At 43.1% G+C, this 15,286-nt stretch overlaps 1 protein-coding gene across 1 annotated transcript in view; it reads right to left on the minus strand.

Moving 5' to 3' along the window:
• The window catches only part of XKRX (XK related X-linked), a 136,391-nt gene that overhangs the window by 18,327 nt on the left and 102,778 nt on the right, over positions 1–15,286 (minus strand). The window contains exon 2 of the mRNA XM_086964630.1: positions 7,323–7,582. Coding sequence (XP_086820756.1) covers positions 7,323–7,582 — 260 coding nt within the window. The remainder of the gene's footprint in view (positions 1–7,322; positions 7,583–15,286) is intronic.

A 15,286-nucleotide genomic window follows, 5' to 3' on the forward strand; every position in this document is an offset into this window, starting at 1 on the left:
AGGTCTATGGACGTTAATTGCATTTTTGGGAGGGGGGATTTCTTTGAAAAGGGCAAGACAACCTCCAAAGTGACTAGTTGACAAGTTGTTAGGGGAAAGATTATGGTCTACTTGAATATCAGAAGGTTATTTTAACAACCTTTGGCAAAGCCAATAGGTCTTGCCTATAAAAGAGCATTGGCGATGTGGTTTTGCCATGCGTGGCTCCTTTTCAGCCCGGCTAAATGTTAGTGGCGTGTAGTGTCCTAGAGTAGTCAGTAGAGTGTCAAAGACTAGATTTGTTGGAATAGAGTGTCGTAGTGTGGATTGGGGGGGGGGGTAGAGTGTCATCCAGTTGAGTAAAGGGGAGTAGAGTTCAGTGGCAAACACTGTCAGAGTGCAGTGTCGTAGAGTGCAGTATCGTAGAGTGGGGTGGGATAGGGTGGAGTGGGCTGAGTAGTGGGGTGGATTGGAATTAAGTAGATTGGATTAGAGTGGGTTGGATAGAATGGAGTGGATGGAATGAATGTATTGGATTGGAGTGGGGAGCTTTGAAATAGGTTGAGGTGGATTGGATTGGAGTGGGGTGGGGTGAATTAGGTTGATTTGGGTGGGTAGGATTGGATTGCAGTGGGGTAGATTGGACTGAGGTGGTTCGGATTGAGTTGGACGGGATTGAGGTGGGGTGAACTGGATTGGGTGGATTAAAGTAGGGTGGGTGGATAGGAGTGGGGTAGATTGGATTTGGCTGGATTGGGGTGGATTGAAGTAGGGTGGGTGGATTTGGGTGAGGTGAAGTGGATTGGAGTGGGCGGATTATTTTGGTTTGAAGTGGGGCAGATTTGGATTGGAGTGAGGCAAATTGGAGTGGGGCAGATTGTTTTGGATAAATGGGGCAGATTGCTTTGGACTGGAGTGGGGCAGATTGGAGTGGTACGGATTGCTTTGGAGTGGGGCAGATTGCTTTGGATTGGAGTGGGGCAGATTGTTTTGGATTGGAGTGGGGCAGATTGAGGAGGGGCACATTGTTTTGGATTGGAGTTAGATTGATTGGAATGCTGCACATTGTTTTGGATTAGAGTGTGGTAGATTGTTATGGATTGGAGTGGAGCAGATTGTTTTAGATTGAAGTGGGGCAGATTAGAGTCGGACAGATTGTTTTGGAGTGGGAAATATTGGAGTGGGACAGATTGTTTTTTATTGGAGTGGGGCAGATTGTTTTAGATTGGAGTGGGGCAGATGGGTGTGGGGCAGATTGTTTTGGATTGGAGAGAGGTGGATTATGGTGGTTGGGATTGGAGTGGGGAGGGGAGGGGGCAGGCGGATTGGATTGGGGTGAGGTGGATAGGACAGGGTTGGGGTGAATTGGGTAGGTGTGGGGTGAACTGAATTGGAATGGGGTGTTTTGGTTTGGAGTGGGGCGAATTGGGATGGAGTAGGGTGAATTGGGATGGAGTGGGTGGACTGGGATGAGTTGGATTGAATTGTAGTGGTGCGAACTGGGATGGAGTGGGTGGATTTGGGTGTGGTGGATTGGTTTAGAGTTGGGCAGATTGGAGTGGGCCAGATTGTTTTGGAATGAAGTGGAGCGGATTGGAGTGGGCAGATTGTTTTGGAATGGAGTAAATTGGAGTGGGCGGATTGGAGTAGGGCAAACTGGATTGGGGTGGGTGTATTGGATTGAGGTATATTGTGGTGGGGTGATTTGCAGTAGGGTGGGGTGTATTGGAGTGGAGTAGATAGGATGTGACTGGATTGAGGTAGATTGGATTTGTATGCGATGATTGGAATGGATTGGTGTGGGGTGAATTGGTTTGGGGAGAGGTCAATTGGACTGGGGGAGGTGTATTAGATTGGAGTGGGGTGGATTGTTTTGGATTGTAATGGGGCAGATTGGAGTGGGCAGATTATTTTGGATCGGAGGGGGACAGATTGTTTTGGATTAGAAAGGGGTAGATTGGAGTGGCCCAGATTGTTTTGGACTGGAGTGGGGTGGATTGTTTTGGATTGGAGTGGGGCAGATTGTTTTGGATTGGAGTAGGGCAGATTGTTTTATATTGGAGTGTGGTGACTTGGAGTGGTGGATTGGGGAGGGAGTGAGGTGGATTGGATTGGGGTGAGGTGAGGTGAGGTGGACAGGATTGGATTGGGGTGGAATGGATTGGTGCGGGTGGATTGGATTGGTGTGTGTGGATTGTATTGGAATGGGTGGATTGGAGTGGGGTGGATTGTGTTGGAAAGAGTGTAAGTAGAATTAGTAGGCAAGAAAGTCTGGCATAAAGGCCCAAAGAATTTGTTCCTTTTTGGAAGGCTCACACTCTTTGATAGTTCCTGAAACTCAGTTGCATACAGTGTAACAGTATTGTGAGAGGCTGTACTGATAACATCTGTGTCGTGACACTAAGGTGCAAACGAATGCTCTTTAAACGGTGGACCACTGGACCAAAGTCTGGTGGTTAACAGCTATAATCTTTCAAACCTGCAGAACAGTCGATGGTATGGGACCCGCTGGGACTGTAGTCATTACTGTGAGCTGCTCTCCCTGTCTCTGGACTCTTCTGGATGTTGATGGTGGACATCACTCTCAGGAAATCAGATCAAACCACCTGAGGTACTCAAGGAATGTGGAAGGGCACAGGTGCAAAGACTCTGGTGGGGAAGTGGGCATGGGGTTGATAGGTGGCTGGGTCTCCCACTGCGTCTGTTCAAAATTACTGTCTGTCCCTGGATCCTCCCGAGCAGGAATAGCTTCTTCACTTGGGCATCATGAGAAATTAAACATTTCTTGATTAAGGAGTCGCTTCAGGTGATGCAGTGCTTTCATGTGGTCATAATCCTTCATCCTTTTCATTCACCTAGCATGGATAGTTGTGGTTCATAGGGCATCATGCCTGCAATGACAGGCTTGCCAGGGTACAGATATATTTGTGGATCAGGGAGGGACAGTCCCTTGGCTGTCTGCCTGTCAGGCTGGCACTCAAGGCAGTGGTTGGGCACATTGCCTTTCACCACTCAGCACAGCAACTATGTTTGATAAGGTTGTAGTATCTCCCCAAAGCAGTGGACTGAATACATAAAGCAACTATATCATGCAGAATCTACTCAAACGGTTCGAACAACAACAATACCCACAAGCTTGAGGATCAATGAAACAACCGGAGACAACGCATGGCTGAACAACAATCGGTTGACACAATCTTAAGCCACCCTAGAGTGTCAAGGGCACTTGGCCTGAACGGCCTGCCAGCGGCACAATTAAAATCCGATCCGCACCTCTGGAGCCCAATATTAACGCCAGGCTTTGTGGATTGATTTTTACCCAGTGCTGTTCTGCATAGTTGGAGAGGGTCCATTTTGGTCCCGATACACAAGAAGGGAAGCCGACAGTCCCCGAAAAACTGCCGAATGATAGCTCTGCTGGACATAGAGGGGAAGAGCTATGCTCGCCTCCTAGATGACAAGCTGGAAACGTGGACTAAAGAACAACAATTGATCTCATGGTTCCAAACTGGGTTCTAAAGGCACTGCAAGGTTGAGGAGAACCTGTTAACCCTGACCACCCTGACTGATGAAGACTCATTAGCAAAAAATCTGCCATTGTATGCAACTTTCATCCATTTTATGAATGCTTTTGACAAAATCCAAAAGACGCCTGTGGGCAAAATTAAGCAAATTGTGGAATTTCAAAGCCACTGCTAAAAGCCATTGTGTCAGTTTATAGCGAGATGAGGGTAAAAATCAAGGTTGCAGCAAACTGGTATACCTCAAAAGAGATCCCCATGAACAAAGGGCTTTAACAAGGGCGTATCCTGGCCCCTCTCCTTTTCAAATTTTATGAGAATTAGTAAATCTTTATTGTGTGATTAATTAAAATCTTTACAAAAATAGCAGAAAGTGCATGTTTAGAAAAGGTGATAATAAAATGCATAAAATCTGAATAAAAGGACATGTTTAAAATACAGAGATAAGGTAAAAAACACAACACATGCAAAGGTTGTCAGACGCGGAAAGAGCAAAAACTGCTCTGAGGCATCATATTCCTACCGAAAATGAGGGTAAGCATATGTATTATTGAAAATACAGGTGTAAATGGTATTGACTGTCGATAGTGCTTGAAGCCTAATTCATACTACTGTCACTTCTCTGGCTAAACGTATGAGCATTCCAGCAGCAGTATAAAACTTCCCAATTAGTGCCAGCTCCATCGGTACGGTGGTGGTATAGATGTGCCTTAGAGCCTCCTTGCATGATCTAACACGTGGCATATGAACATAGTTCTTAGGTACAAGCGCCTTTGGGGCAGCAAAGCTGGACAGCAGCAAATAACATGTTCCGCAGATTCTGTGGGATGTTGACACAGACAACAGCAGTTGCCACTAGATGACCAGTTTCTCCAGGGGCTCTATAATCTTGTATGGGCAAAGTTAAGAGCCTCACTCTCATAACATTTTGTAGGGCTTGCCTTCCAAGACCTGCTTTTAAGTAGGACTGACATGTAGTGCTTTCCTGTGAGGTACTTAGGCCTTCTGCACCTAAGACTGCTCTGATCCGTTCAGTCTTGTTGCCTCGAAATGCTCTTACAACACTATTTTAACAGGATCTTTAAGCTATACCTTGTAAGTGGTATGTCTGTGGAAGGTTCGAAAGTTAGTCCCAATGTTTGTTTGGCAATCAAGAGATACCTCGCCCAGCGACTGTTGGTATCTGAGAAGATCACCTGTAGCGCAGCCCTGATTGTGCCCGGGCAAGCATTGATCACATTATGTTGGAGTTTGACTATGTCTTTTTTTGCATTCGATGCCCATTGCTGTGATGTTAAACTCAAAACTGCTCAATGAACACCTGGTAGTGTGAGGGAGCTTAAAGACTTTTCTGTACGCCATTATATATAGGCCCTCCATTTTCTTAGTCAACAGACCGGGGAAGGTATGGTGTCCATAGCGGAGTGTAGGCATTAGCTTGGCTTGGATAACTCGTCGGATCCCCTCCGTCGAGTGACTTACAAGCTTGTGGTGTAGTTTGCACAAGCCATATGTTAGCTTAGCCGTTTTGTCTCCAGTGCTTTGACCTGCAGTGCTAGTCTGCAGGTATCTGTAAATTGCACTCCTAAGTAGGTATACTTATTGGTCGTGCTTATCCTTAGAGGACCCAGCTGCCATGCCAGAATTTGGTTTTTTGGCTTGTGGCCAAAGATTAGCACTTTAGTCTTTGATGCGTTAGCTGCGAGCTTGTTTTCAGTGTTGTATTTATATAGCACGGCTAATGCCCCTTTCATGCCAATTCTTGTGTGGTGCAGCAAAACGAGATCGTCAACATACTGCATAATTGGCAGTCTGAGGAGACCCAATTTTAGAGGGAAGATGTTAGTTTTGAACAATGCTTCTCCCAAGTCGGCAGTATATAAATTAAACAGGGTAGGGGCAATCACGCAGCCCTGTTTTAGCCCTCTGTCTGTGAAATTCTTCGGAGTTGCGCAAATTATATGTGTCGGATTTGGAAACAAACTCGGACTGTGTCAGGCCTTGGCCCCCTCACTTATCCAGGAGAAAAATCCCAATTCTGCAATATACGAAGGATGTGGTTTTACTAGATTGCACCTAGCTGGGTTACAGAGGTCTCTGAATGTTTATCCTGTCACAGGATATTACTCCAGGCAAAATATTGTGCTCCTGTTGGTGAACAGCCAACTTTGCAAACCAGGTTTCAGTTTGTGGTATCTATGTGAGATAAGCTGGACTAGTAAGTGTTGGATTTGTGACTGTCTCTGTGACAGTCTCTAAGACTACTGAGCCATGCATGAGAGTTAGCAAAGGGGGAAAAGCGGCACGTGTATTGCACTTTTGTGGACATTTTTTATACAATAAAGAGGCTGGTGCTGTGAGCAAAGTTAAAGATTGAAATAAAACGAAAAAACTCTCCTGGGTGCATATCATTTGCTATCCGCGAACACCTGGTGCGAGTGCAAGATCTTTTAAATGAGGGCAGAACAACTGTAGCCACGAGGACGCACCCCTTCTCCTCAACCTACATTGTCCGAAAAGGTACTGAATTGCACTTGACAAATAACTTTCCACCAACATTTAGGAATGGTTTATTTTCCGGCAAATTATTATGCAGATAATGTAGTCCTCTATTCCCATACTCAAGTGGAATTCAGCATAACCGATATGCTTTTTTTCTTTTTGTTGGGAATTAATGTTATTATTTTTTGCTATATATTCCAAAACAAATTACACGGCTAAGTATATGGTCTTTGCTGCCCCCTCGAATTAGAACAGGAGATCTCAGCAAGGCAACTCTTACAGCTTGCTCATCTGCACAGATACCTGGGAGTGACATTTGACGATAAGCTCAAGGATATCACAGTATAGGTCTCAACAATTTCTCTACAATATTTGGGGAACTCTGCAGCTGATGAAGAGGTTGCTTACACATCTTTACACAGAACAGGATTCTATTGAAAACTCCTCGTGAAATCAACCCAATTCAAGCAGTTCGAACCTAGTTGGTCATTAAATCCACAAGCAATATGGTGATATATCTAATTTTATTGAACATCCGAAAGATATATTTTGTAGACAAAGACACTTTCCTGAGCCTCATATCTACTAATAGGTATACTGAACGGATCTTGCAGATTCTGAAAAGCAGGTCTTCTAAAATAAATACTCACATTTTGATTGAAGATGTAAAGAGTCTTCCAACTTATAATTTAGAAAGGAATCACACACGTTGCCACCGCAATTAGCAAAGAGGCTGATCTAAACTACCTAGATGGACTGCCAAATTTAAAATATGTATTCCGCCATAAAAAGGGACTTTAACCATAGCTAAATTCTGGATGCTATGGCCCTATATAGCACATTCGTTTTTTCGATTAGGGCAACTTCCTTTTTCCCAAGATGGCAAGATTTGGCCACACAAGATATATGTTACCTGGAAACAGGGTCAGTCTCACAAGTCCTGCTGGATGGAGAATGGTGGTCGGTTTCTTTGTATTCTGCCTTAACTACAGCAACAAATTCTGACTGTTTCTGTCATTGACCTTATCAATATTGCATTAAGTATTTCCATATTTTATAGTTTGTAAAGTTTATTATACACCCAAGCAAACCTATTAAAAAAAATCAATAAATTGCTGACAAAAAATCATTCCCATATTTACTTCCTTCTGTACTACTAAAAAGCATTTAGTCTATTCATTCATCTATTTCTTCTTTGGAAAGGTCTCAAAATCCAACATGCAAGTACCAAGTTAAACAAATACCCCGTTATGTAGCCACTTAATGGAAGTAACCATCTAAAAACATATCCAATCTGTTGAGCACAGCTGATTTCATTACCTCTAGTAACTGGGATATACTTCTCTAGCACACTGACGTACAACTGCAAGGTCAACTGTGGGGTGGAGCCCAGGAAGGCCTGCACGACAGCGGTCCGCTTGAAGGCATTGCGGTGCGTGGCGAGCCTTCGGGCTGAGTGCCCAATCTCCTGCTCAATCTCTTGTTCGTAGGCACCTTTAAGTCTCTTCTTGCGAGAAATGCTGACGTAAGGCTCCTCCTGCCGGCCTATCCGGAAGTACACGATGAGGGCCTCCACACACCTGCAACAGGAAGTAAACAAAACACAGTAAACCTCACAGAAGTGTGCTCCTGGTTAGAGTTAATCAAACTAACCATCACCATGATTGCTCCTACAAACAGCAACCTAAAATACTGTCATCTACTTGAATATATGTTTCCACCAAACAAGAAGAGTGCCTTATATGTGTCACTCAAGACTCAGTGAAGGAGCAGCTGTTGTTAAGACCAATAGTGAACAAAAGAGGGTTATAAGAGGACACAAGGGAGACGAGGAAAGAGAGCATGGGACCCACAGGGGAGGTGGTGATAAAGATGTCTAAATGGCAAGGCGATTTACAGGCTTAACAGAGATGCTAAACTGACCTTTGCTTATAGACTCAAGTAGCCCACAACCATACCCACAGAGTATTAATAAAATGTAACATTTGGTTAACTGACACAGAAGTGCTGTGTCAAGTGCTCAATCAACATGTTGTTATAATTAATATCATTATTATTTGTACAAGTGCTGCTTCACAAATGGTTTACTGCTCCTGCTCATGTGCAATAAACAAACTACCGATGGGGTGAAGTGTCGCCTCCTGGAGATTTCCATCACCCAGTGGTGTCTTTTGAAAACGGTTTCCAGGCTGCAGAGGTAATGATGCATTCAAGAAAGAATAAAGCACTGGGATGTAAAGGGGCTTGCGATTAAATCATTATACACCTGAAATCATAATTCTAAAAACTTTTTGGGAGTTCTGACCCAACTGTACAAGGATGAACCATCTGGATGGCATTCCGCCTAAGTTGTACAAATACGATCCTGAATTTTGGAGCAACGCATTCGATCCAGTTTTTAAAAACGCATTAGAAACATCTACAATTCCACAGTCCTGGAGAGGCTCAATCATAAGCCTGATTTACAAACAAGAGAAGAGGTCTGAGCCAAAAAACTATCGACTGATAGCTCTCATAGACACCGAGGCTAAATACTTTGCTGGGCTTATTCTAAATGACCTTGGGCGTCAGACAACCATATTATTTCACCAACACAAACCGGGTTCCGACAAGGTCAGGGTACAACAACAAATATAATGGCCCTAACTTTACTAATGGACTCAGCAAAACAGGGGAAACATCCCCTGTACCTCTGCTTCATCGATTTCACAGCCGCCTTTGACCATGTGGATAGAACAAAGCTCTGGCTAAAACTTCAAGGGATGGGAATACCACCTCCACTTCTGGACCAGTTAAGGAACCTGCACACAAACACTTGGATAAGGATAAAGCTAGGTGCTTGGACCCATCTATCAAAAGATATCCCAACTACAAAAAAGTTAAAACAAGGGTGCCTCCTTGCCCCGTCACTTTTTAACCTTTACCTTGCGGACTTACCAGGGAAATTGGACAAGTGCAACAATCATGCACCGAAACTAGGAAATATAACCTTATCCAACTTGTTATACACCTATGACTCTGTACTGATAAGTCGAACCCCCATTGGATTACAACATCTACTGAATGTGACCAACAGCTTTTCAGAACGGAACGCCCTGAAAATAAATTACACCAAGACAAGAATAATGGCAGTAAATAGCCATGGGAAGTAAAGTTTCAATTGGTTTCTGGATGGGCATCGCTTAAATCAAGCACCCAGCTATAAATATCTAGGATTAATATTAGATCAAAACAACTTGTTTAAATTACAGATAGAATCCGTGCGGAGGAAAGGGGTAGCGCTGTATCTGGCCATAAAACATCTAAAGAAGCAACTACCAGACCTAACACTGGATCCTTTAATAAAAGTCCTGCAAGCAAAACTTCACCCGACAATTACATACGGTAACCCAGCAATGAAGGGCAAAGACCCAACAGCAGTGGAAAATACAATAACAAATGCATATCGATTCATTTTTCACCTCCCAAGGTACGCTTTCCCGACCCAAATTCGTCTGGAGTTCGGACTACAAAAACAATCAATTGAAAGAAGGGGAGCATATGTAAAATGCTGGCATAAAATAAAAGAATCAGCAGAAGGTTCCCTGAACAGCCATATTTGGGTTGAGCTCTCCCATCCAGCAAAATCACCAGCTAGAGAGTATTTGCAGGACTCAATTAAGTACTTAGGGCTGTCAGATCTCTGGAGCATCTCAGTGTCACATGCAGTATTTTAAAAAAAACAGTGACAAAGGTCTGCCGACAACTGTCAGTCATAGAAGATAAAAACACGCTAATCAAACGATCACACGGATGGGTCGTACTGAATACGTACAAAGCTTTAAAACCGCAATCGTATTTGAAAATTGTAATAAAAACTACCACAAAGGAAAAATCCTTAAAACTTAGCCTGGTGATTGGCGCAATTAATCAGTTTCTTCTCCCCCTGGGAGAGAAAAGGAGGTGACCAGCCTTGTCGCCTCTGCGGCTGCGGACTGGAGGACTTACTACATGTTATCTGTACCTGTAATAAGTTAAGGGACATAAGAATGAATCTTTTAAAACCAGTCTTCAACCAGTATGGAGTAAGGACCTGTAGACAAGCGGCTTTGCTGTGTTTCAGACCAGAGAAAGTGCAGCTTAACTGTCGACTAACAAAGTTTTTCGACTTAACAGGCAAGCGACTGGAATCTTTACATATGTCGCCCTTGGAACATTCAACTACAGAAGCCTTGCCAAACGGTAGCGCCCATTAAAAAGAGCACCTGGGAGAAGACTCACTAACGGAGCCAACATTCTAAAAATCTCTTCCCATTATCACTACACCTAAAATCACAACAGGTAAAAAAAAAAAAAAAAAAAAGGCCTCTGTACTGATCTACATCACAACCATTGGTTGGGGTTTTTCTTAACGATGCATCACGAGTTGTCGATGGAAATTAAGAACTAAGGCAATGAGTACGACTAGAATGCCTTCAACGGGCAAGGCCCTCTAAATAACAACATGCGACCCACTGGGAAAAGACTATATGGCTCACTGGAAGAGTTCAAACAACAGTGGTATCCGCCCTCCTCTATTTTCTTACCTCGCCTTTTTTAACGAGTAATGGAAATTAAATATGTGGACAATACAATAGTATTTTAATTACGTATGAACAGATGTTTTAAACAAGTTTTTAATGTATGCAACGGTTTTAATTAATTATGCATAATAAATTCATTAATTCAACTGGATGGGGAGCATCAGAAATGAGAAGAACCGCTGTGCCTGTTATATATTACTGGCTGAAAAATGAAACTCACACCCATCCATCAAATATGTTTATACCAGTAGCTGGTACTTCGTGTGGCAAAAATATGTTTTAGGGGGTTGTCCAACATTTTGTCTCTATTGTGTTTTTCAAGAATATGCCAAGACACTGCCATTTTTCCCAGGCCTACTTTCTTTCCTGTCATTTACTTATAATGTAAGCATTTTGCTTTCAATAATATTTTATGCCTTAACCTGTTCAGTAAATAGCGAGCTCTCTCAGATCCAGCTTGGTAGACAACTCATTGTGACATAGTAAACTCAAGGGAGGAGGCCGCCCCTCCTCCCCCCGGGCACCAAAGTAAGTTTGGCACAATCTGGCATGAAGATTAACCCAATAAGCTACCCAAGGAACACTTGCCTACGTGCTTGCGACTACAGTGCTGCAGCTTTCAGTTCCTGCACCTCCACCATCCGACAATCTGAGGTAAATTCCCTTACTCCTGTCGCCCTGTTCTCTCCTTGTTGCTGTGTTGAGTCAGTCAGCAGCCAGCATTCATGGACCGTAGTCATCATGAACAGATAATACCCAGGGGTCAGTGCGACATACAATTTAGGATAATTCTAACTTGAAACGAGAATCCTACGGTTGGAATGAGTTTTTATTTGAAAGTGGAGTGTCAAATTTCGAATTAGACTTCTGTATTTGGAAGGCACTTTTAGTGTCGGTCACTACAGATACCAAGTGAATATTGCAGCGTGTCACAAATTACTGTATACAAATGTATTCAGTAGATACAAAGTCGAAAGAAAGCTTGAAAAACAGCTACTATGTTAGTTTGCCCCAATCATTGCTTAACTTCTACAGAAAGTTCGGGATAATGAAAGGAATATCCATAATATATTTATTGTAATGAAAGGAACGGTCCATATTATTAAGAAATGCAAATTACTGATGAAAATTCTGACTAAAACCATGACAAATAGTTCTGGCACAATAACAATTTCTTAACCGGACACTGAAAAATGAATGAAATATGCTCTGAAAAAAATTTATTATTTCAGTGGATTCTATTATATTCCTTGCCTTTAAAAAAGTAGGATTAATAAGATTGAAAAACTGTTGATGGACAAGGCTCTTAAGCAGGCTGGCTGGGGATGAGTCTTGGCTGACTAGCAGTTAGGAGAAAATAAATTCCTGGATAAAGTTCTCGGTTCTTTTTGGTGGTGATTAATGTTGTGAAGATGGGTTTTTTTCTGAGTGACTGAGTGACTGATTGCTCTGCTGACCCAGTAAATGAAACATCTTCAGAGTGGCGGCTAGTAGAGAGGGAACGCGACAAAGGTTTTACTTCCTGGGCTGGTCCAGCTCAAGCTCCTAGGCAATGCTCATCCTTTCGTGCTTGGCCACTAGGGTAGAAGGTGCTGCCCCAGCAAAGTGGTTAAGTCCTCGACTTAACAGCAATTCAGAGTTCAGTCTTTGGTCTTACACTGTGACAATGGTTGGGTGGACGCCTGAAATTACGTGGACTCCCGCCACTTTCATCCACCTCTGCTTATTGACACTCCTAGATCAGTGACTGACATGCTCCCTACCAGACTTGTCGGGTGGCACACAGTGAACTATACCAAGGGGGCTGTGTAGTAAGGTCTCCACCAGGCACGATGGTCTGCTGGTCTGGCTTAGGTCCAAGCCACTCTGTACACCATATCTGTGGGACACCTTTTTGTTCCACCTCGTAGCACTGCATTCTTTGATTGCATTTGCCGCAATATATTTAATTCTTCACAGTTTTTTCTTAGTGCTTTTGCTTTTAATCCTCAATCTTTTCCACATTCATCCTTCTTTCCAACCTCAAACCAGGAAACGCAATTTTCCAAAATTTTCTCATGCTAATGTTGGGCCATCCGAACCTCTTGACAAAAACACGTACTGATGCCAAAATCCATTTAAAAAGCAGTTTATTTAAACCCAATGCATTTCAGGCCTCTTGGGGCCTTTCGTCAGGGGTAACTGAAAGTACAAAATAAGTCCATTAAGATTCCATCCACCCGTTTAAAACCACAATATCATGTACTTCAATAATTATTATCACTCTGTGCCATGTTCGCCTCCGTTCAAGAGGCTGTAAGAATAAGCATTTTAATGCTCTATCCAACCAACTATTGTGCCCTTTCTTTTTCTTTCCCAAGAACAGTAGGAAAGGACTGACCAACAAAAAAATACTTTGTTTGCCTACTTTACCTGGGGGCTCCTTTCCCTTCAGCAACTTGTTATGGTTATCGGACACAAACTGCTGTAAGATACTGTTGAGTTATTATCAAGACTGGTCTGTAGAGTGATAAACCATCTACAATCAAAAGCATGAGCCCTGCATTCAAGGATGTTGAATGTCCAGAGTACCTCCCCCCTGTTCCCTCCTTTCCTATCCTTTTTCCATATCAGGGCAGGTTCTAATCCTTATCCGGAGCAATATTTATACGTTGGTTAATAGCAACAAGGACTACTAGTAAAGGATCATCAAAGCACTACTTTCTGAGGAAATACTATCACCTTATATTGACTCTTCTTATAAATGGTAAAACTGACATGTTAAGCACTATATTAAAAAACAAAGACAGAATGTACCCTCCCCTCTATTAATTCTTCTCCCAAGTCACCACAGCAATCTCGGGCACCTACCAAGCTGAGGCTGACCTAGTAGTGTCATTCGAGAATGTGTCAGGGGGCAGAGCAGCCTACTACTTGTCAACCCCACCCCCAATCTATGCTGATTTAACTCCACACTGGAGAGGACCTCTCCCCCCAACTACATTACTGAATGCCAAGAGGACATTCTTGGGTGACTTGCCCTGCCTGCAACTTTCCTGACCTAATCCTATTCCTACAACACAGCAGGAAGAGGCAAAAGCCCTCCTATCGACTTCTCTCAAGAAGAGTCATATATTCCCCCGCCACTACTCAAGGCTTCGGTTGTCCACTAATGTCATATCGTGCTATGTCACATCACTGGAAGGACAGAATAAACTCTTGGGGGACATTACAGCATTTCCACGTCTCTCCTCCTCCACTCCGTCTTGCAATCTTTCTCCATAATGCCTTTTTCCCATGGGATTTAACTAGAATACTAGATTCACCTGATCTAAGGGTACATGACTAGGTTGCTCTTTTTTCTAACACCCCAAAGGCCTCTACTTCTGGGCATCTCAGCAAAGATTCACAACAGCTAAGGGCGAGTATGTGTGTAACGTCTGTCTGACCAGAACACTTGCCTGGCTAGTTCAACAACCACTTCCCCAGACCTCCTGTCCTTTCCTTTTCTCCAGTCTCAGATCCCATACCCAGAAATTGTATCAAAGCTTCTGCGCTTCACTGTCACTTGGCACTCCCAGCACATACGGACCTCCCTGGACGAGGGCCGTTACACGGCCGGATTGCGACAGCAAGCCTCAGCTGGACCCGGAGATCCACCACTCTTCTCGCTCCCTTGTATCGCACCATCATAACCCCCAACTCAAGCACAGCCCAGCTGCTCTCATACAGTCCTTTAATCCCATATGGACAATGTATCTCTTGCTGAGTCCAAGCTCAGTAGGAAGGTCTACCGAAGTCTTATGCATGGTCAGCTGAATGCATCCCTTCGGAGGTTTCTCACACAAATACTGAGTACACCGTGATCATGGTGCAGTACAGAGTTCCACTGGAGGGGCAATTAGCAGTACTTTCAAGTGAAATAATATCCAATGAAAAAGCCAAATCCCATAGGTCGAGTTTGGCTAATTTTTGGCAGACTTTCCAATGCTGCCACTAGCAATGCCACAATAACCTGTGAAAACGCTACTGGAACAAAAAGACAGGTTACCAAAAAATAATTTCTGCGTAAATCCATGGAAAGTACAATACAAAGACGGTTAAGCATTCTTGTGCAATTCTTGAAGCAGGGGGCACTGATCAATAAAAAAACACGTTGCTCAACTTATACACCGCTGTTAGGAGAGAACTTCTACTGTGAAATGCTGAAAATATTTTCTAAAAAGAATCTAATGGAATCTGATATTGAAGGCATGTCACAATCATTAAGGCTTAAGAAGAGAGAGTAACGAAGACAAAATGTTTGAGGACAGCGAGGACTTCGCAGCATGCAAGACATATGCACTTACTGTGTTAGACCCTCTATTCTTTTGCTCAAGATGTACACCTTTGCAAGTTGGAAACTGCTAAATTGACCTCACTGCAGCAGTCTATTATTAAAAGCTGCTGGTGCAGATTTTGAAATGAAATCATAACTTCCATCCATTTAAGGGCAGTCAACTAAAACCCTACAAATTAAAAGCAGGCACAGATGCTCATTTACTACCACATAACAGGCTATGCCCCACAAGGATACTGTGTGAACAGCGGCATAGATACTGTAAAGGCACATCAGAAATTCGTAGTACTTACTATTTAATAGAACGAGCATTTACAATGCAACGGTCTCACCTTTGCAAAAGTTAGAGCTACTGGCATTGTAAATGACAAACTTTTTATTTATGTTTTGTTTTTGAAAACAGA

The sequence above is a fragment of the Lissotriton vulgaris genome, chromosome 4_1 (assembly GCF_964263255.1).
Source record: "Lissotriton vulgaris chromosome 4_1, aLisVul1.2, whole genome shotgun sequence".
Taxonomy (NCBI): domain Eukaryota; kingdom Metazoa; phylum Chordata; class Amphibia; order Caudata; family Salamandridae; genus Lissotriton; species Lissotriton vulgaris.